Source organism: Stylophora pistillata, chromosome 6, assembly GCF_964205215.1.
Source record: "Stylophora pistillata chromosome 6, jaStyPist1.2, whole genome shotgun sequence".
Classification (NCBI taxonomy): domain Eukaryota; kingdom Metazoa; phylum Cnidaria; class Anthozoa; order Scleractinia; family Pocilloporidae; genus Stylophora; species Stylophora pistillata.
The window spans coordinates 20,137,075-20,158,361 of NC_142524.1; the positions used below are offsets into that span (position 1 = coordinate 20,137,075).

The following is a 21,287-nucleotide window of genomic DNA, read 5'->3' on the forward strand; positions in this document are numbered from 1 at the left end:
ATGTTACAATGTACAGATATTAGATTATGGTATATTGCCTCATATACCATAATGGCTAAGCCAATAAAAAGTCTTGAATTGCATTATCCAATGATCCAGTTTTTAATAATAATAATAATTATTACACGACTCGGGCAGTCAGAGGGCCAATAACTAAAATCCACCAATCAAAATGCTCTATTGCCGGTCAATATTCTCTCAGTATTGGACCGGACAATGTCCTGAATGGTACCGAATGATACCGCACTTGTGTCCCTTTGAACTTCAGTCGAATAATAAATCTCTTATTGCAAGCTTGCTCGGGACCGTACTGGAAGAATATCGGCCCTCGGTCGTTTTGTACGGACCTCGCTGCGCTCGGTCCGTCCTGTCAAGACCTCGGGCCGATATTCTCCCAGTTCGGCCCTCGCGCTTGGTTATAAGTTATATATATAAACTATTTCGCCATTTCTGTAAGCTCTGGCAATCACAACAATAACAAACGCGCGCGTTGCATCCTGGTAGTCAGTTTTTTTTTTTCCCCGGAGAGTGCGCGAAATAGCTTTCCACCCCTTGCTGGAAAGCGTTTACTAAACAGGTGAGGCGCACGTGGATTGTAAGTTCCGTATTGAAGTTATTCACCATGGGTTTTGCGAAGACTTTCCTTTTTTTCTTCAACTTTATCTACCTGGTAAGTATCGCGATGAACAGCTAAAAATAACTAAGCATTAACTGTTCGGGCACAAATATGTTTGACTGGTGAGGTATGGTGAAGAAGTACCTTTCACAGGCACTGAGACTTAGCTCAGTGAGCGGTAAACGTTAATCGCAATTATACAGTTGAATGCCTAATATCAGAAGCTAGATTTTATTCGCATGGAACCCGAGTGCTGGCTTTTACATAATAAATTCGGGTAGAACAAGATTTGCTTTCTACTTATAAGGGAGCTCTCAGCTTTAGCTTTTCCTGTTCTTACCATTCCAAGTGTTTATCATTAAGCTACATTAGTCAGCAATACCTAGGTTTTAATTACAGTAACTGTTTATCTTCATAATGAAATACTGATGCCTAGCACTCCACCAGTATGCCAAGTCTGTTACTGAATTAACTGCTTTACCGTTGACATGTCATGATCTTTTATGGAGATCCATCAGTCGAGATAAAGTCAGCTGGTTGACCGGCCAGAAGACTAACCAGAAGTTGACAATGGACCAAATTGAATCGATGTTTATATCAGTCAAGCAACAAATATTTTCACTGATGAATTTACAGAAAATACCCATGGAGCCAGATATCTACATGAAATTGTCATCAGGACAGAAAACAATTCAATTTACGAGCACATGCATTACATTAGGCACATCATTACCAGCCACTGTTCGGGAACCGGAGCAATAGAGACCTTAAGAAACCACGACGGCGACGCCAAGGAAGACTTCGATTAAAAAATGAATTTCTACTCTTTTGTTAGAATTTCAAAAATGGCTGCAGGAGCTTACTGTCTCATTAAGAACGCCACAACTCAACTTCAGCATGACGCATAAAGTAGCCGTTGAGTTCCAATGGAAAATAAAATAATTTGCTGTCGCGGTTTCGGTTCGCAGACAACGCAAATTTTGGCGATTTCACGTTGTTGTTTTGCATAGGACGGCTAAAAAATGTACAAAGTTTCAAAACGCACGTGCTGAGCTATTGTTCTGCCAATTAGATCTCTTGTTTTTCCATGTCCTCCTCGTTGCCGTTGCCGTTGCCGTCGCCGTCGTGGTTTCTTAAGACCCTAGTGACTCGAGAGAGCGGTGGAAATCGAGCGTAGCGGAACATCAGTCAAATCTTCTCTTTAATTTCCTTTTGTGATTGTTGCTTTTTTCAAATAAAAAGGTGTTCGTAAAACATTCTCTTTGGACAGGGACAGTTTTTTCTGGTAGCTGGCTGTTGACTCATGACCCACATGTAATAATAATAAATAAATCATAAATAAGAGCGTCAAATTCCGCAGTAGTCTTTTCATGATCTTGAAAGTCCTGGAAAATGACTATATATGATATTTCTACAGCAACAGAGTAAAAATCAATGGCTCGTCATGTGATCATTTTCAGAATGTGGAATCCAAGTCTTGATTGCAAGTCATAGAGCGCAGTAAAGTGTAATTGGGATGGTCATGAAGAGTTGTGTATTTTATGATCAAATTAGAAAGAGTACAAACCATGCATGTACACTTAGTAGATCATGTTTACTGTAAGTGCTCTCAACCAACAAATTGGTCAATATATCGGTTGAGAGTCAGTCAATACCCAAACAATATGTCAGTTGAAAATCTGTCGACACTTGGTTGATAGTCGGCTGACACTCAGTTGATAGTTGGTCAATAGTTGGCCGATGCTCAGTCAAGACCCAGTCAATAGGTGACTATCAACCAGCTATCGACTGAGTTTTGACTGAGTATCAGTCAACTATTGACCAATATGTCAGTTGACAATCTGTCGACACTTGGTCGATAGTCAGCCGACACTCAGTTGATAGTTGGTCAATAGTTGGCCGATGCTGAGTCAAGACCCAGTCAATAGGTGACTATCAACCAGCGATCGACTGAGTTTTGACTGAGTATCAGTCAACTATTGACCAATATATCAGTCGAGAGCACCTATAGGCAGATTCATGCTGACATCATTGTTTACATTTTTGCTCATTTGCTTACGGCTTTGCATAAAGAAGGAAGCATGTTAGATACAAATTGACTTCAGGCAGCTAAAGAGCTAGAAAACCTCAGTACATGGTGAAATTTTTTAGCTCTTTGGGTGTAATATTCAAGGAGAAATAGTCCATCAAAAACTGCAAAATTTCTGGGTGGCAAAAGTGCTAATGAGCTAATACATTCTATGTAAAATTTTGAGTTTTTAAACTCGTGTTGCACGAAAAGTATTCAATGCATCAGGCTCGTATTCATTGGCTGAGTTAATCGTACTTTGACCTTTCGATATTCAGAACTGATTTATTTTTAGCTCCATCAGAAACTGAATTGCTTATGCTAATGAGGCAAATATTGTAAACAAGGATTCCCCCATAGTAAACATGATTCAGCTTAGTTAGTAAGGAAAGTACGTGAGTATGTTACCTGTTGCAACATTTTTTCAGGGTGTATCTGGTGCTATCATTTATTTAGCTGTATGGCTAATTAAAAAGGATGGCGACATTACAAAGATTACAACTGATGAGTACATTCTGGTCCCATGTGTAATCCTAGTTGGAATAGGTGTCCTGACCTTTATTACTGCCTTGTTTGGTTGCTGTGGAACATGCCAAGAGAACAAATGCTGTCTTTCCACAGTAAGACCTTTATTAACTTAACATGTAATCACACTGCATTTATTAAGAGACAAAATTAGTAATTATTTTGATATAACAACAATTCAATTTTGATTAAGGTAGATCCTAAATTTCTACCACATGTGGAATACAACAGATTTATGGATATATTTACCATGGGTTGTACCACAGACTTTCTACCTCTGCATTCAGATACCTTACTAACTGAATTATAAAGAACATTTCATTGAGCAAGGCCATGCATTAGCATTATTATCTGGCCAGCTTCCTGCATTTTGCCAGGATCAGCAATGTCAAGAGCATTATGTGTACTTCACAGAAGGTTGTTTATTCTTGGTAGGGAATATTTATTTTACTGTAGAATTATAATATTTTATCAAACAAGAAGTTTTTCAATTTAAATTACAACTTGTCCATTGTTTTGGAGACTTATGCAAAATCTACAGAGCATATAAAAATTAAATTCAGTTTCAAGAAATTATTAAGAGACATTAGGATGTTATGACATGAGTGAGTGTATGATCTATAATCATCTTGCAGTTCTTTGCATTACTCCTCATTGTATTTGCACTGGAGATCGTAGCAGGTGTCTTAGGATTTGTCTACAAGAGTGAGGTAAATTGTTTTGAGTTTATACAGTCACATGATTTTCCACTGCATTAATTGCATTGCAGACGTTAAACAGCATAGCTGCCACTTAATCTTGATGTGAAATTGTGTGAAGAAAGGTTGGGATTAATTGTTTATGGACTATTAAATCTGAGCTGAGGCAAACATTTACATTAAAAAAATTTAAAACGATGTATCCTGAGTGAAAACTTATACAGTGAATAAACTACAGAGTGTGCCAATTTTTGCTGCTAAATGTTGCCATGCTGAGGTGATGAAAATTCTTAGTTTGTTTTTGTTTCTTCAAGCAACACACTCCATTGAAAACATTCAGCAGTGTTATATGTAAATTCTCCAGTAACAAAAGGTTAAGTTCCCTTGCGACAGTGATGGATTCCTCTTAACTTGGCTGCTACAGCAACTCCCTTAAATTCCTTACATTCCATGAATTCCACAACCATCAATTTAAATCTGATATTTTCAGAATCTATGATGAATTCTGTAGTCTCTGAAAATCTACATTCTTTTCAAAGTGGAGCTTAAAATGGCCAAATTGACCTCTGCTACTATTTATTAACAAGTTGGTGGCATTGATCCACTCATTTTTTTCTCCGTCTTAAGGCTAAAAGCTTTGTGGAGGATGGTTTCCAGGATGCAATCAAGAATTATGATGATAAAGACACAACTTTAGATAAAGCTGTAGATGGTCTCCAGGAAAATGTTAGTTTATTTTGTTTTTACTCTATGTTATTCCAGTAGAACTGAATCGTATTATGCAAGGAAACTAGTTTCAATGGTCAGAATCTTTTTTTGCCCCAACAGAACAATTAACCCTTAATTGCTGGAATTAACAATTCAAATTTAGTGAAAACTTACTCATACACTGTGTTAAATTACAAAAAAATAATTGTAAAAATAATAATCTGTCTGAAACTTAAGCTCTTGCCCTAGTAAGTTTTCACGTAACCAAAGCACGTCAACTTTGGTTTCTGTATGGATCCATACATGGTCCTTTTTTTGTCCATTTGAGTCATTATTATTATGGGAAAAATAAACTGGGAACTCAGTTACAAGTTTCACTGAATTTGCAGATAGAAATTTAGGAAAAAACATGTATATTTTGGACTAGTCTGGACAATGAAGAAAGTATTATTGATTGAATATGTAAGAACCATTTTGGTTGACAGTGTCTTACTCCAAGGATCTCAGTGTACAGCATTTTTAACACCACTGAATGTTTATGTTTCAAAGCTGAAATGTTGTGGCATCAGTGACCCTACTGATTGGCATCCATATGCTGTCAAGCACGAGGGTCGCTATCCTGATTCTTGCTGTTCCCAAGGAGCACTGACTTGTAAACCAAGGAATGCTTACTCCAAAGTATGGTACCAGCAAATTATATTTTTTTAAATTTATTTTCATTCATTTTTACACAGTATAAAAATAATGTAACTTATTGAACATAAAGACAAATACCTGGTCTCTATCCACCTTCAAACAACCACCAAGGATGCAATATTTATACAACCTATGAATGTACCTACAAAGTAGATAGAATGGGTAAACTATAACAGTCAGAGTGACTTGTATTGATATGGCCAGCTCTTTCAGCTTCAATTGCAAAATGAAAACTCACTATTGAATACCACTGATGATCTTATAACCCCTTGTGGTGTGTAGGTGTAGTGGGGACCTCGTCAATTTATATTTAGTGAACACCATATTAAGTATCAACTCCTCCGATTGAGAACCTACAAAATAAAATGGAAACTGATACAAGGTTTTTAACTGAAAAGCTACCTAGCCTATTGTTGACAGGAAAATGGTAGGCACGAGACCGAACCAGGCTTATTTATTAGTCACTGCTATATTCACAGAGCATTTATGATACAAATTATGTATATTGTATGTAGGGCTGCTTGAACAAATTGACTGAGGAGGTTAAAAAAAACCTTAGTTTCATTATGGGATCAGGTATTGGACTGGCTGTGCTTCAAGTAAGTACCACACATCAGCAGAACTGATATATTCAGACATTCAGTAGGAATATTTATTTGGAAATTAGAAAGTATCTAAAACTGAAATTTGATTTGGATTGAATTCTACATCGGCATATGATTCTCTTTAAAAAAAACTCTACATATTAGAGTCTGGAGAGTGCTATAAATTTTTTATTCCAAACAAAAGTCATATCCCCTTCCCTTCCATGCCAGGTACTTTTTTGGCAGAACCATAACCATTGTCTAACTTGTCCTCTGGATATGAACTCTTTTTAACTCCCAGAAGTGATTAACCTGTAACTTCTCCCTATCATATCCATACATGATGCAGCAAACAGGTGATGAAAATACTCAAACTAATCAGGTACAAGTTGTTACCTTGATTGAACACCGAATTCTTGTAACCAATTTACAAGGAAATGTCTAGCTGTTAGAGAGGAGAATTTATAAGCAGATCTTGGAAGTTAAAGGGTTAAAGTTTTGTTTCACTCCTCATTTCAAACTCTTAATGTTAATTATCAACCCAGGAATGCATGGCTGGATGAAGATAAAAAGATTTCCTTTTACTTTCCTTGAATCTGTAGTTGGAGTTTGAGCCTTTTTTATTTTGTCAATCTTTCATGCCAGTATAATTAAATCAAGTCCTTTGTTCATTAAATGTGATATGTTTATTCTGCTGACTTTTAGCATAACTCTGACGTGTGAAAAGCTTGAGTTTGTAACTCACTGTCAGTTACTTTGTTGCTTGATTTCTAAGAGCTGCTTCAATTTTTTTTTTTTTTAAATGGAGCAATTTATTCAATTTGAAGGTAAAAGAAGGTGACAAGTTTATTTTAATCATCCCTTTTATTAACAGCTGCTGGGAATGATTGGAGCATGTTACTTGATGTATAGTCCACGCTCCGGATATCTTGAACTGGAGGGTGGCACTACTCATTCCTTTGTTTAACCAAGCAAAGTTAAAGCTGTTGTTTTCTGTTTTGGTACTGTGGATAAGGATGTGAAGTATTATACAAGTAAGATTTAATTAGTATTTGGTTTGAATAAAAAGCTGCTTAAATCTCTGGACAAGTATACTGGAGGCTTCATCATATAATTATAGAGATCTGTTTTTGCACTTTGATGTGATAAATTGTTTTTCTGACAGGTATTCTGATTTGTTTTGAGTAACAATCTTGGTCAGTTTTTAATCTGCTATCAAATATGAATGCAATTGTTTTGTAATAGATATAGTGCCTTACCCAATCAAAATGTAGATTCTTTGTGTTAATTCAGAGGTCACCAACTTACTTGGTTTTAATTACCAGCGAGTATCTCTGAAACTGGGTGTATGACAGTACCAAAAGTAGCTAAGAATCACTATTCTACACCTAAGCACAGTATGAGTGGTATTATTTATGGTAGTCTGAGTGAATACAGGGATCAGCACATGTCAGAAAGGTTGGATGAAATCCACCCATTGGAGAGCAATTTTTTTTTCTTGGCTCCTTTTAACTCCTAGAAGTGTTAAGTGATTAATTTTGAATTCTCATAACAATTTTAAGGCATTCTAAAACAGAGAGGTCAGGAGAGTGAAAATAATTATCAACTAAGTGATACTGATACAACACCAGATGGTCAGGATGAACCATATATGATCTAAGCTTTCCAAGTTCACTCAATGTTTTAGTTTTGAGCACAGCCTTTAATTTGGATCCATGCCAATCGTCCAATCTAGACCATGAGCAATCCTTCTATTTGACCAAAATCTGTTATGTAAGTAAAAAACAAAACAATTGATGTTAGCATGCTGCACTGAACTCTGGAAGTGAGGCACAAATTCGTCCCACTCCCAGAGTTCTGCTAAACAAACTTACCTCAATTTTTTTCTACTGTCTTATTTTTGACTCACAATAAACTTCACTAAAAAGGAGGGTCTGTTTCTGGTCTACTTCCAATCATGTTGTCAAGACAATATCAAAACAAGCTATGTTAGAACTAACTGTGCACAGGCCTTGTTGTACAGAATTAACTATCAGCTAGAATCAAAGCTTATCCCCTTCTTAGATCTTATGCTCCCTAATGAGAACAGTTTAAAAGGTGCTGGGCCAATATGCCTTCAACACAGACCAACTGATCAATAGTTCATTAACAAACTAAGAAAGTTTTCATCAGTTTATTTTTAACTACAGTCAACTCTCTCGTAAGTAGACATCCTCAGGAATTGGAAAAAGTGTCTGGTTAAGGGAAAGTGTTATGTCAGACTCCTGTTTGTGTCAAATGAACAGACAACCAGCTTTCCTATGGACAAGTGGAGACTTGACAAAACTGATCTGCACTATTCTGTTGCTCTGTCAAAAGTCACATTTTTGTTGATTGGCAGATTCAAGACACATTCATGGGGTGTCCCCTTATGATAAAGCATTTAATAAAAGAAAAATTGAATTTTCAATTTCAAAAGTGGTCACATCTTACGAGAGAGTGTCTACTTACAGGAATGTGTAAATACAAAGTTTGAGTGGGGGACAAAAAGGGGAATTAAAAAAAGCATAAGTAGAACTGTCAGCTTACAGGAGTGTTCATAACTGTAGAGTTGACTCAAACTTTTCTCAATACAAGCCAGAATATGAAATATGTAAACTAGCTAGCTGCAAGCAGTTTGTTTTCAGAGACTATTAACAGAAAACTTTTTCAAATTGCAGTTTAGAAAATAAATCCACCAAATAAAAACTAAAAAGTTCCATCTTCATTCAAGGTTATTACTTATTAATAAAATTTCTCATTATAAGACAGCAAAGTTGGTGTACCCTGACCGACCTCTTTCCCAACCCCATTCCTTGGAGTTCAATGTTTTTATCACAACCACATTACTCTGCAAGAGCATGAGGCCCCCTGAGTGCAAATCCCTCCCCTCCCCTCCCTGAAAACTCTTGGCAACTCAGTTAAGCAGGTCTTGTTTGTTTTCAGACGGGGCTGCATGCTTATTTAATAACTTCCTCACTAGTTAGCACTTTTATGGAATAAGTACACCTTATTTAATGGTTTAACATACAAAACACATATTACTGGTATGTATTTTGTGAGTTTTGTAACCTTTTCCAAGCTTTGTAGGTGGGAGGAAAAATATTAGCAGTAAGAAAAATGTCTGATTTTCCGCATTGCAAGGATGACACAGGGTGCATGTGAAAGGCAAAAACAGAAAATAAGATGCAATTGATGCAAACTAGTAAATATAAGATACAGGCTGATGATGCATCAATGAAGGAAGAGTCAGTTCAGCCAAGAACACTATCCAACCAGTCTTCAAGATCATCTTCCCCTTTCTTTGTAAACTGGTCGGCAGATGGGTTTGTTGTCAGCAATGCACCTTTGCCAAACGATGTATCAAGCTAAATATAAACAAGAGCAAAGTCATATGTTATAAGATTTTACTAGAAAATGCAAGTTGAGCAAATTAGTTGGGAGAAATATGATGTCAGAAAATCCACTTATTTTAGGCAAACTTGCAGTAACTAAAGGTGATTATGGTTTATTCAAATGAGCTGATAATGAAAATTGGCCACTGTAAAGAGTTTACAAGCTTAAACATCAAGAGGTAAAGAGTTTAAACAATGCTGACACACTCAGCTGTGCCTCATGTGCCACTTCTTTGTTCTTACCACAGTCATTTTGATGTCATTCATAAATAAATAAATACATTAATTGAAGCTCCCCCACAGGGGGCCTTTCAGCCACAATGTAGACTAACTGAGTGCCTAAAAATCCCCAATGGCAGGAGGCAGACCAGTGGGCTCTTTACAGAGCACAGCCGAGGAGTTGAACTAGGGGCAACCGAGGACAAATCCAGTGAGTGGCAGGGTGAAGGACTTAAACCCAGGACACCAGATTAAGAGACAGTCCAGCACCCTAACCACTCAAGCACACCGCCTCCAATTCATGAGCTAGTACTGAACAGATGCATGGCAACATACAATCACATGCTTGTCCTTTAACCTTTATCTAGTAACCTTTTTTGATTGGCCTGCTGCAGGGCATGATGTTCCTCCATTACTATTTACTCCTGGAGTGTCCAGGGAAAGAAGGAAATCAAGGTCCTCATCTTCTTCATTGTTGCCTGATTTAATCACCTCTTCAGTTCTACCAGTCTGTGGACTATTTGCAGTATTAACATTTTTCAAAACATCTTTCAAAGAATTCTGTAAGTTTTCTGTGTTTTGAAGAGTGCCAGGCTCACTTGTGAATCCAGAATGCTTTGACAGAATTGCATCATCACCATGGCCATTCAGTGAGCCACCTGGTATTTTACAAGATTTACTTTCAGTTTTTTGGAGAGTTCTTTTTGTTTTTTCCTGTTCAGCATTTTTCGTACTGTGTGATGCTTGTAATTCTGCATGTGGAGGAGCATTTTCCAGCAAATTTCCGGCCGATGAACTTTGAGACTTGGTTATTGCGCCATCTTCACTTGATGGTGAAATGCACTGATCTTTAGAGCATGTTTGAGCTTTTAATTGGAACATGTCAATGATATCTGGCTGAGGAACAAAAACATTTCAGCAGTGCTCAAGTAAAACATCTCAAATATGGGCTAAAATTATTCATTGTGTTGAATACAATAACTATTGAGTTTTGACAGCAAACCATACTGATAGTCTTGTTCAGGTATTAAGATCAAACTCATCAACTGAAGGAGACTGACATTAGGTATCCAAAATGTCACTATTCAGAACAGAAGTGACTCCATTTTAAGAAGGATATGTCCAGAAATGCATGCAGTGACAAAAATGGCACATATTCAGTCGTTAAAATCGTAAAATCTGCCCAGCTGATTTGCTTTGACAAGTTTGACTAAAAATTCATTAAAATTGTCGTTCCATGACAATGATTTTGCTCTGATGAATTTGACTAAAATTCACCACAATTATCCAATTCATGACCTTTCACCTTTCATCATATCTGCCATTTTTGTTTAAATGTTACAAGGCAAACAAAAACACTTAAATAAAAATAATATCCCTACAATATCAAAACAGAATGTCAAAATTTTGCATCTTGTGCTACACATGCAACATGACATGATCCACAGTTTGCAACCTACCAGTTTTATTTTGCTTTGCCTGTTAGCTGTCTGTCACTGATGATCTAAGTTTTCCATCAACAAAATTTGTTTCTTGTCAAGTAGAACATTTTGGATATTACAGGGCTAGAAAGTCTTTCTCCTCAAAGAATTTTGAGCTGAGAGCAGCAACTCTAAAAAACAAGTGCTTAAGTACTGTACCAACAAATTGTTTGCCTGGGAAATACAAAGGGAAAATTGTATGTCCTGCACATCAAGAAAGATGCTTTGTGAGTATTTCAAAACAGGAAACTGTGTCAAAATACTCACATGTATTCCATCTTGTGAGATGTCAAGGCGTTTGAGTAAAGGAACACAATTTAAAGAAGTTGCCAGAGCCCCAAAATCTATCTCGAGCACTGAGGTAGCCTGAAAAATTAAGAACATTAAGACATGTTAATTAAAAATTAATAGCTACTACTCAGCATTTAAACTTTGAAGTTCTAACTTTTGCAGATTGCTCTATATCCACAAAAAGAAGTCCTCACAGAAACACACTGAAAGGAATAAAAAGCTACAAAAATGAAAGTTAGCTTTTGTTCTCAAGCAAGCCTTTTAAAGGGCTTCTTGTTGGTTTTACAGTGGAATCCCAATTTCTTGAACCTCCAGGGGAAACGCAAATTGGTTTGAGAAATCAGGATCCCACTGTACTTTAAAAAGATGACCAAATGTGATTTTTACTTAGCACCCTAATATCAGTATGAATATTCTCCCTACTGCCGTCTTCAAATTTCCTAAGGAATTGACAAGGAGAGTTTGTTCAGCAATCACAAGCTTCTTTAGTTGGAGATCATTTCCTATATATTCACATAAAAACTTGAATGTGTGATTCAAGAGTTGACCACTTGCCAAATCCTACATGCCTTGGATATTGCAAGGTTCCTATAATTTGTAAGTAAACTTTTGACTCACTTGCATTGTACCAGAGTCACCATCGCTTTCTTGCTCCCAATCTTTTTCTGACTGAAACCGAAACTGTGAAGCAGGATCAGCTGAAAGATGGTACATAAGGATTACTTAAACAATAGTGTTTCTGTCGAGGAACTATCGGCTGATAGTTGCCCCCTGGAAATTTGATGTTCTTAAAACAAATATGCTAGTTTTAAGAACACCAAATTTCCAAGGGGCAACTATCAGACCGATAGTTCCAAGACATAAACACTCTATTGTTTTTATTGTTCACCACTAAATTTTCTTCCACGCCTACAGCTTGTCACAAATGTCAATAATTTGCAACTGTACATTGGCTAAATAATACGTTATACTTGTCAGAATTGAAAAGTCACTGTTTTTCCGATCTGCCTAACTTTGCGGCCGTCAAACTATTCAAAACTTTTCACGGATGAGTACTATCAATCCAGGTATTTTCCACGGATGGGCACTATCCATCCAGGTATTTTCTGCAGGCAGGCACTATGGGCTGATAGTGTCTCTCCAAGGATGAACACTATCATGTCACGTGATCGTTTTAAACCAATAAGAACCAGAGAAAATTTAGTGGTGAACTATAAACCCTAATATCTGTATATGCATATTCTCCATACTGTTCTCTATACATTTTTAAGGATACATGGAGAATTTGTTCAACAATCAAGAGCTTCTCTGGTGGGGGATCATTTTCCTTATTGTTTGATTCAACAATGATTCTGTTCATGATTCTAAAATATGCCAATCATCCTTAGGGATAAAAGGGTTATAGACCACTTTCATAAATGGCTGCCGGATTAATATTCTTTTGTTTAAATTTAAATTAGCCTTTCTGGCCTCGTTCTCCAGTAAAAAACTCAAAAGAATACATTATCTCAAGCGAGGCCAGAAAGGTTAATTTAAATTTAAACAAAAGAATATTAATCCGGCAGCCATTTTTGAAAGTGGTTGATAGTCAATACATTGTAAAATAATTAGAATATAAACTGATTTTAGAGTTTTACCTGATCTTTGAAGGAGGACATTGAAGTCCTCTCCTCTCCTCAGGACGTTATCATTGTTATCGTCTTCATCACTTGTATCTGAAATAAAATGACGTTTGACCCCCGATATTTCTGCCAAAATCAGTTTAATCCTTTTACTCTCCAGATCTGATTGTCAATTCTCCCCACTAGCTGTGAGACATACTTGTATCCTCTCTGGTAAATTAGTTTAATATGAGAATTTGACTGTAGATCAAGATAATAACTTGTACCTGATGAGTTTGAGTATTCTCAGTACTTTTTTGCTGGAAAAAGTATGGATATTATAGGGGAAAGTTACATTCTGATCGATCACATCTGGGAGTTAAAGGGTTAGCAGTATGAACTCTGATATGACTCGTCACCTTAGAGCCTTATGTTCATGTGATCACATGTCATTTGTAATGTGATGACCTTTGATATTCCTTACATGACAACTGTCTCACGTGGTTATCAAATATAGTACAGACAGTCTTGTGTTAATTAAGAGGAGAATGTATAACCCCATACGATTCTAATGCCAACACAGATAAATGAGGTGGTCATAAGTGCTAGAGTTTTTGTGTAGTCTTTCCTAACAGATCGCTATGAGACACCTCATAGGGTCTTCTGGATTTCAATGTGTGACCTCAAGTGGCATCTGTGAAACCCATGTTCAGAATCTAATGTTTAAACTAATAAGTAACTCACCTTGTTCAAGGTCTTCATATCTTTCCCAGTTGCTTGAGATATTTCTCCTTGAGAACTGCCTCTGATCTCCCCAAAGTATAAAAAAATATATATAGTAAAAAATATGTATATAATAAAAATATATATATTAATACTACAAATAATATCACAGTATTAAACATATAATTATCCTAGACATTAATTAATTTGAAATTCAGTACCCAGACTACCCAGACCAGTTTATTACCCCACTAGTTTCAGCTAGATCGTAGTTTCCTTGCGACTCTGTGGATTCTTTTCCTTCATTATTTTCCTTAGACGTTGTCTTCTTTTGGGAAATTCCGTGTTTTTTCTTGTATTGAGCGCGCTGTTTCTTCTTGTGTTCGTCTGGTCTCATCTTGAAATGAACGTGCGGTATATAGTTCCAGCGGAGTCACGCATTGCTTATGCGCTGTAAATCACACAAATCGAAAATGGCAGACGAAGGGTAAGAGATTCCTTATGTAATTTGTTTCATTCTGTTTGGAAAATGGTGCGAAGTCGCCTTCAGAAGGAAGTACTCTCTTTGTACCGAAGATTTCTACGTGCAAGCAAAGACAAACCTGGTTTTACAGACCACATAAAATACGAGTTTCGAAAAAACTCTGGGATACCAAGGACGGACGGTCTTCGAATTGAGTACTTGTTGAGAAGGGCACAGAATCAGCTCAAGCAACTTGAAAAAATGGAATGTAAATCGATGGGATTTTTCGCACAGCATGAAGATAACCAGGGGTGATTTGAAAGCAATTACCTTTTCGTCTGGAAAGTTTAACTCCTGTAGAGTAGAGTAGACATCTCTATTTTATTTATACAGGATAAGAATAAGATGATATTGCATCATAATCTACTTCAGAAGAGACAGACACTAGATTCATCATCGAAGCCACTGCGGGAAAGAACCCGAGAATTGGCAGGCTGGGCATGATTTTGAAAGAGACGACGTTGATATTTATTTTTCAGCGAGTGGAGGAACAAACAGTGACGGGTTATTTACCAGTAAATGCATTGCTAAGATGGGTATCTCGTGGTGGTTTCTGATCTTTTCGTCCAAGAGTCTTCGTCCGAAAGTCTTTTAGTCCAAGTCTTTTTGTCCAAAAGTATTTTCACCCATGTCTGTTCGTTTACTTGTTAAGTCTTTTCTCGAAGCAAATAAATAACTATTATATTATATTATATCATAGATAAGGCTATATAAAGAACTTATCAGTGTGAGCCGTTGCCCTTTTGGTTCACCAATCTTCGTTTTATGAATTCAACGTCATGAATTTAATACAGAGAGAACGAATGAAGTTGTAACGCAATATATTTTATTAAATAGTAGCAAAAATAAAGACTTGCTTGCCGTTTAATTATTTCACGTGAAAGAAATGGGAATATTAGGCTTGTTGTTAAGCGTCTGTTGAGCGTAAAAGGCAACGAAGTGTAACATCACTACGTGTCCGACATAGCCAAATGGCGGCGGCTCACAACAAGTTCTTTACATAGCCTTATCTTGTGGAATCTGGTGACTAGTAGTCTAGACCGCAATGTTATTAACCTGCGGTGTGCGTTCGGCAAATGCGCAGAAACATTTAATAAAAACATGTGCTCGAGTGCATGTGAGAACCGCCATGTCGAAACTTGTACTCGCTATTTACTGGTTGTGTTGTTTACTAAGCGTGACCGCCCCGTTTTATTCTGTCACTGTTAGAAGTTTCTGATTAAGTATTCGTTGATTAAAGTCGATTAATTCAGTCTTGTGGTTTACGTATATCAAGCCTTCTAAAAGTTATTTATTTGCTTCGAGAAAAGACTTAACAAGTAAACGAACAGACTTTGGTGAAAATACTTTTGGACGAAGAGACTTGGATGAAGAGACTTTGGACGAAAAGACCGTAATTCCTCGTGGTTTCGCCCCTTTGTGAGTTCCCCCCAACCGCCGGTGCCCACAAACCTTAAAACCTGTTGCTCATTTTTTTATAAAGCAACTTTTAGACCAATATTAAATGAAAATGTTTCTGGTCTCTCGTTGTTGTCTTGCCTTTCAAAATACATTTTAATTCTAAATGCGTTTATCGGGAGTGGTGTGAAATTTTTGACGATGGGCTGGCATCCGGTGCTAGTCAGTGGGCTCTAGTGCAAATTTTTTCATGTTTTCCATAGATAAAAAAAGATGATCGAAAACCTGCTTGTCTTTTGCTTGTTTATTGTGATCATTGGTTTTTAGAGTCACCAAAGGGGTACCTCGATGGATAGGTTGAGCGGTTCGGTTAGTCGGGACCTATCGCGGCTATTTTGGTCACTGTATTGTAAGCTTGGTGTGGTCAGGAAAAAATTGGTTATGACAAATGTCAGTGGAAAATGTTTCCTTTTGCGATAGCAGCAGGATTATCATTTCTCAATCGTTGGTAGTCTTGGTCCTTAAGACTCGAACCGTCGTAGTGGCGGTGAACCTTGAGCCCTATCTGTTTTTATCGTTCCCTGCTGAGTGACAGTGACGCCATCATTACCTTGTAAATCCTTGGGGTCAGTTTATCAAAATGGTTGATATCAGTCTGAAGATACTTGGGGCTGACATTGTCCGAAGTGGTATCGTAAAGATACCCCGACCCATCTGCCCGCACAGTTTAGGGACTCAAACGGGCTCAATTGACAAAGCTTCTGGTGCGTTCTGTGCGTGCCTCTTTGGAGGGATCGGGCCTATTCATCCTGGCAAGGGAACCCATTTTCTCCCATTTGTTTCGAACGTCAATCATGGCCTCAAGCATGACTTCCAAACGGGTGTTTCCCTAATTAAATGTTTGGGAGACACTTTTTAACTTCTCTCTTTTTTTTTAATGTCTTTGAACTCGACAAGAGCAGAGTTTTTCATCAGAGAACTTGTTGTAAAAGGGAATAGAGTTCTAAGGGTTATTTGCTATGGATAATTTACTCAGTAAATGTTTTGCAGGTTTCTTAACATGTAGTAACCGTTCCTTGCAATGCTTAATACCATAGGTAACTGTGGATGTAGCAACTAAATCAACTACCGGAAAAACACCGTAGGATATACTGACCGTACGGAAATTCCGTCCTAGCTTTCTAGTCCTACAGACAAAGATAACAATAATATGGAACGATACAAAAAAAATTAAAGAGAAATCTTAAGAAAAACTACAAACTAAAACCTCATCGATGAATCTCTATGCAATTCCAAAGCAACCATCGGTAACAGTTTCTTTAGAAACTATCAACCTTAGGTAAAACAACTAAATAACGTCGAGTATAAGGGTGAAACTTCGATTTCTATTTATGGCAATTCGGAACTCAGTTCATACAACATTGCTTCACAATCATTCTCTTTGATTTCGATTCTCTTTTAGACCAGTTTGTTCGCGCCATTAAGATTTATTACACAAACCCATTTCTTTTCTAATCAATGAAGCGTACTGTAGGCCATATAGAAAATAACACTTCAATCAGCAGGGCTGTCCGCCGCATCCTAGAAGAACGAAAGACCCCCTTAAGATGGAAGGAACCGCGCGAAAATAGACAAAACCATTCTAAAACGAATGTCTTAATGGAGTGAAGCGTTAGCTGTAGAACGGCAAATAAAATTAGCCGTTAAGCATAAAATTTGACAAATTTTAACCTTAAGTCATAAAACAAGTTTACTGTAAACATTTTCCTTTGTAACCGTAAGGGAAATAAAAATATTTAAATTTCAACAGTTTTCCGTAAAAGCCATTACCCCATTCAGGGCCTCCAAAACGAAGTACATGGAAAGTGTCCGACATTTGATATATACCGACGATGGTGGACGGAAATGTCCAAATCGATCGGACTTAAGTGTTTGAAATCGAATATAAAAATCCTAAATCAAATGATGATGTTCAAATCGCGCGAACAAAAACAGGACAAAACACCGGAAAAAAAAGACCGTGAAAATTACCGAAACCTACTTTTTAAAATTGTACTTTTTATTATTTTTAACCCGTCACCTTCACTATTTATTGTGTTATTCTTACATGAATAATCGAGAGGTTGTTACTGATATTGTTCCGATAAATCTCTTCTTGAATTGAAATTGATTATGGCCGAATAAATGGTTGTTCAAGCTTGAAAGCCCTTCCATTGTTTAAAATCTGGACAGATAAGTACGGGAAATTGAAATAATTAGAAGCACTATGAACCTGAAAAACTTACGATCCGCTAGAGCTGTCCCAGTCTCATTATATGAGAAAAGGAACGACAATTTTGCGTGAGGTTTATAAAGACTTTGATGAAGGGTAAAACAGGCGTGAATGAACTGTTTCTCCAAGAAATGGCTGTACAATTAGGACCAGGCATTAGCGAACAAACAGTGCATTGTCATTGGTAGAAAACTGATAAAGAAATATGCATTACTGACACACACCAATAAATTATTTGCCCGATGCTATTAACTGCCATTGTTGTGATCACAAGTAATCACAAATACTCTGATGTGTTTGTGAAAGACAGGATTTCGCTCAAATGAGTACTAACGACTTTGACTGTGGAAGTCGATGTTTCATTTTCCCCTCCACTTCTCAAGTCAAAATGCAGTGCCCAAAGGAAAACTAGAGAAGCTGAGCTTTGCGTAGTTTAAAAAGGTAACGAAATGTACATTTTTTTATTACAGGCGTGAAAGAATAGCAGTTACTTACATACATATATACATACATACATACATACATGCATGCATACATACATACATATACTTTTTTTAATCTCGAATTTGGAGTAGCTAGAAGATAAGCTAGTATCTTCGAGTTACAAGTATAATTCTAAATACTACTAAAATATAAAATGTAAAATGTAAAATTGTAACATTCTACAACTTAGCTATGAGAAAGAGTCATACTGTAAAATCTTGCGCTTGAAATCAGAAAAGTCAGACGTTCTAAAAGAGTCCGGAAGAGAGTTCCATAGTTTTGAAGCCATATATGAAAAGGAGTGAAGACCATAAGTAGTAGTTTTTGTAGACAGTAGAGACAAAATGTAACTTCCGCGTAGATTATAGGATACAGACCGGAAACTAAACATATTCCTTAGATAAATTAGATAAATTATGGCTCCCATCGTCAAAACTTTACCATCATATATTAAAGACAGCCAACACGCTCTTCAAATTTTTCGCGACTTTAATTTCTTTGGCCAAAACAAACTTCTTTTCATGATGGATATTATGTCTCTTTACACTGTCATTCCTAATGGCGAAGGTCTTCTGGCCCTTAAACATTTTTTTGATCAACGTACTGTTAAGGAACCTAAATCTGAAACACTACTACGCTTAGCCGAATTAGTGTTCACACTCAATTGTTTTTCATTCGGAGACAACTTTTTCAAACAAACCAATGGTGTAGCCATGGGCACCAAAATGGGACCTAGCTATGCCAATCTTTTTGTAGGTTTTGTCGAACACCAATTTTTCAGCCAATACAACGGCTCCAAACCTGAACTCTACGGTCGCTACATCGACGACTGTATCGGCGCCACCTCATCTACCAGAGAGGAGCTGACTCAATTCATAACCGCAGTCAATTCTTTTCACCCGGCTCTGAAATATACCTGGGAAATTTCTGACAATTCTTTATCCTTTTTATACATCAAAGTTTCAAATGAAGGCAACGGTTTATGCCCTAGTGTGTATTACAAACCTACAGAATCGCATAATTACTTGTCGTATTCGTCTTCGCATCCATCTCACGTTAAGAATTCCATTCCTTTTTCTCAGTTTCTAAGACTTCGTCGTTTATGTAGTGATGGCTCTGATTTCCACCACAAATCAGAGTCAGTGTGTCAGTTTTTCGATAAACGTGGTTACCCTGATTCTGTCGTTCAAGCGGGTTACCACCGCGCCCAACTTATTGATCGACATTCAGCAGTACAAATGTCGCAAAAGGAAGATTCCGACCGCATTCCATTCACTCTCACGTTTCACCCTCACAACCACTCAGTTAAATCCATCATTCTTAAAAACTTTGAATTACTTCAAAACTATCCAGAGACAAGCACAATCTTTTCGCAGCCTCCGCTCGTTTCATTCAAACGCGACAAAAACATAGGCAAGTTTTTGGTCAGAAGTTCTTTTCAGACTAATGACCAACCAGGCACTTTTAATGCGCTCGTGCACGATGCAAAACGTGTCCTTTCATTCACAACACTAAGAAAATATCGGGAAGCAAACGATCCATTTAGATCAAAAGTGCCATACAGACGAACAATAGTTAAAATGTAGCATAATAAAAGCCTTATACAATCTTAGTAGAGTATCACTCAGAGCTTTCAGTGGCTCTGCCGGCATTAGCAAAACACTGGATTGTAAAACCCACGAGTGCGTGTGTGCTTAGTCACAGAGTTGTTCCTCTCTGTTAAATTTGCGATTCATAAATCCCCTTCGCAACAGCTAATTCTAACACATTCTCGCTATGATCGTATCAAAGAAACATTTTTCATAAGTAGTTATCGAAGTGATTAATGAGTACTTTCGCGTGCAAGGCATATGGGTCTCAGTTACGGATAAATTGCCGGCACAGTGGCCGATAAAATCTAGACAACATTTTTATCAAAAGCATCTATTGCATTTGCAAGACAGTTTTATTTTCGGCTTCTACTTGATAAATAGATAAAGGTACTAAAAACAGATATTATTTCCACTGATTTGTGGTTCTGCAGCAGATGAGTTGGTTGGTTTGTAAGCGATTTATAGTAAGTTAACATATTCAAGTAAACCGATTTTCCGATTCAACTTCATCGACTGTCTAAAATGTGTCGCTCTGTCATGCGCACTAAATCAAATGCCTCTGTTGTTTGTTTGTCGGCAGTTGGTCAAATCAGAGAATAGTCCCTAAAAATTGCCTGTCAAAGACCCCAAACAATAATTTCTCTAAAATTACTTTTTTGCTTAAAAGTTTCTTTGATTTCATTCGGAATAAATTAGAAGATTAAAGTTGAAATTATCCAAGCTTGCTGAGAAACTGATATTCATTATTAATGAAATTCAGTTACGCCTCAATATAAATGGTGTAGGGATACAGCTTTTTTTTTTTTAATTGGAGTGTTTTATTTCGTCCTCAAAAAGGCGTATTATCAGCAATACATGAAATGGCTGTTATTTTCAGAGATTAAAATTGCGTTGACCATGTATATGAAATGGCCTGCATAAGGAAAGATGTCAGAAGCATTTTCTAGGAGCGTGATATAACGAAAAACTTGAGCTCTCCATAAGAAGTCTGACCCACGTTGCTTCAGATGCTTGAATGCTTCTTCTGTGTTCGGATGCTTATTTAATTTTCTTTTAAACTAGCCAACTGATTGAGCTATGAAGGGTACTGCCTTTCTGGCGAGTGAGGCGGCTTCCATTACGTTTAATATGTGAAAAATTTTCCTGGGTCTGTGAAGGGGAAGAAAGAAGGAATTTTTAGCTTGGGGCGCATTGAAGGAAGATGATGAGCAGTTTGCATGTTTTTGCATCCTTTTCTCTTGAAGTTCAGATTTTTCCAAGTAAATTTATCGGAATTAACCCGAGACGTTAACACAACTATTGGTGCTTTTTTCAAGAGTCAGATCAGACGTAACTTTTAGAAGACGATATCAAGAAAAAAAAACCAGGAGATACATGAAATAACCACTTTTAAGTC

The 21,287-nt window shown here is 37.1% G+C and overlaps 2 protein-coding genes across 3 annotated transcripts; one reads left to right on the plus strand and one right to left on the minus strand.

Annotated features, from left to right (window-relative positions):
- The first annotated feature begins 512 nt into the window (after positions 1 to 512).
- Positions 513 to 7,825, plus strand: LOC111330539 (tetraspanin-3). The gene is made up of 7 exons (XM_022935405.2): positions 513 to 670; positions 3,113 to 3,304; positions 3,845 to 3,919; positions 4,535 to 4,633; positions 5,165 to 5,293; positions 5,827 to 5,910; positions 6,770 to 7,825. The coding sequence occupies exons 1-7, from the start codon at positions 623 to 625 to the stop codon at positions 6,860 to 6,862; spliced, it is 720 nt and encodes a 239-aa protein (XP_022791140.2). The 5' UTR covers positions 513 to 622; the 3' UTR covers positions 6,863 to 7,825.
- A 228-nt stretch (positions 7,826 to 8,053) lies between these two features.
- LOC111330538 (uncharacterized) lies at positions 8,054 to 15,760 on the minus strand. Of its 2 annotated transcripts, none has more exons than XM_088763515.1 (7): positions 13,871 to 15,760; positions 13,645 to 13,705; positions 12,937 to 13,014; positions 11,918 to 11,997; positions 11,276 to 11,374; positions 9,886 to 10,424; positions 8,054 to 9,281 (listed from the first exon to the last, which is right to left on the minus strand). In XM_088763515.1, the coding sequence occupies exons 1-6, from the start codon at positions 14,018 to 14,020 to the stop codon at positions 9,888 to 9,890; spliced, it is 1,005 nt and encodes a 334-aa protein (XP_088619641.1). In that variant the 5' UTR covers positions 14,021 to 15,760; the 3' UTR covers positions 8,054 to 9,281; positions 9,886 to 9,887. The 2 variants fall into 2 exon arrangements, with proteins under 2 accessions (XP_088619641.1, XP_022791139.2); XM_022935404.2 differs by having other exon boundaries at positions 9,900 to 10,424; positions 13,871 to 14,049.
- Positions 15,761 to 21,287: the final 5,527 nt, after the last annotated feature.

What these genes read in the sequence shown, in the direction of transcription:
- LOC111330539 (XM_022935405.2), top strand. Translation starts at nt 623, where the DNA reads ATGGGTTTTGCGAAGACTTTCCTTTTTTTCTTCAACTTTATCTACCTG. An exon ending in CAAGGAATGCTTACTCCAAA is followed by an intron (nt 5,294 to 5,826) that starts GTATGGTACCAG and finishes TATTGTATGTAG; the next exon opens with GGCTGCTTGAACAAATTGAC. An exon ending in TTGGACTGGCTGTGCTTCAA is followed by an intron (nt 5,911 to 6,769) that starts GTAAGTACCACA and finishes TTTTATTAACAG; the next exon opens with CTGCTGGGAATGATTGGAGC.
- LOC111330538 (XM_022935404.2), bottom strand. Translation starts at nt 14,020, where the DNA reads ATGAGACCAGACGAACACAAGAAGAAACAGCGCGCTCAATACAAGAAA. An exon ending in TGTCCTCCTTCAAAGATCAG is followed by an intron (nt 11,998 to 12,936) that starts GTAAAACTCTAA and finishes ACCATCTTTCAG; the next exon opens with CTGATCCTGCTTCACAGTTT. An exon ending in GTGACTCTGGTACAATGCAA is followed by an intron (nt 11,375 to 11,917) that starts GTGAGTCAAAAG and finishes TTAATTTTTCAG; the next exon opens with GCTACCTCAGTGCTCGAGAT.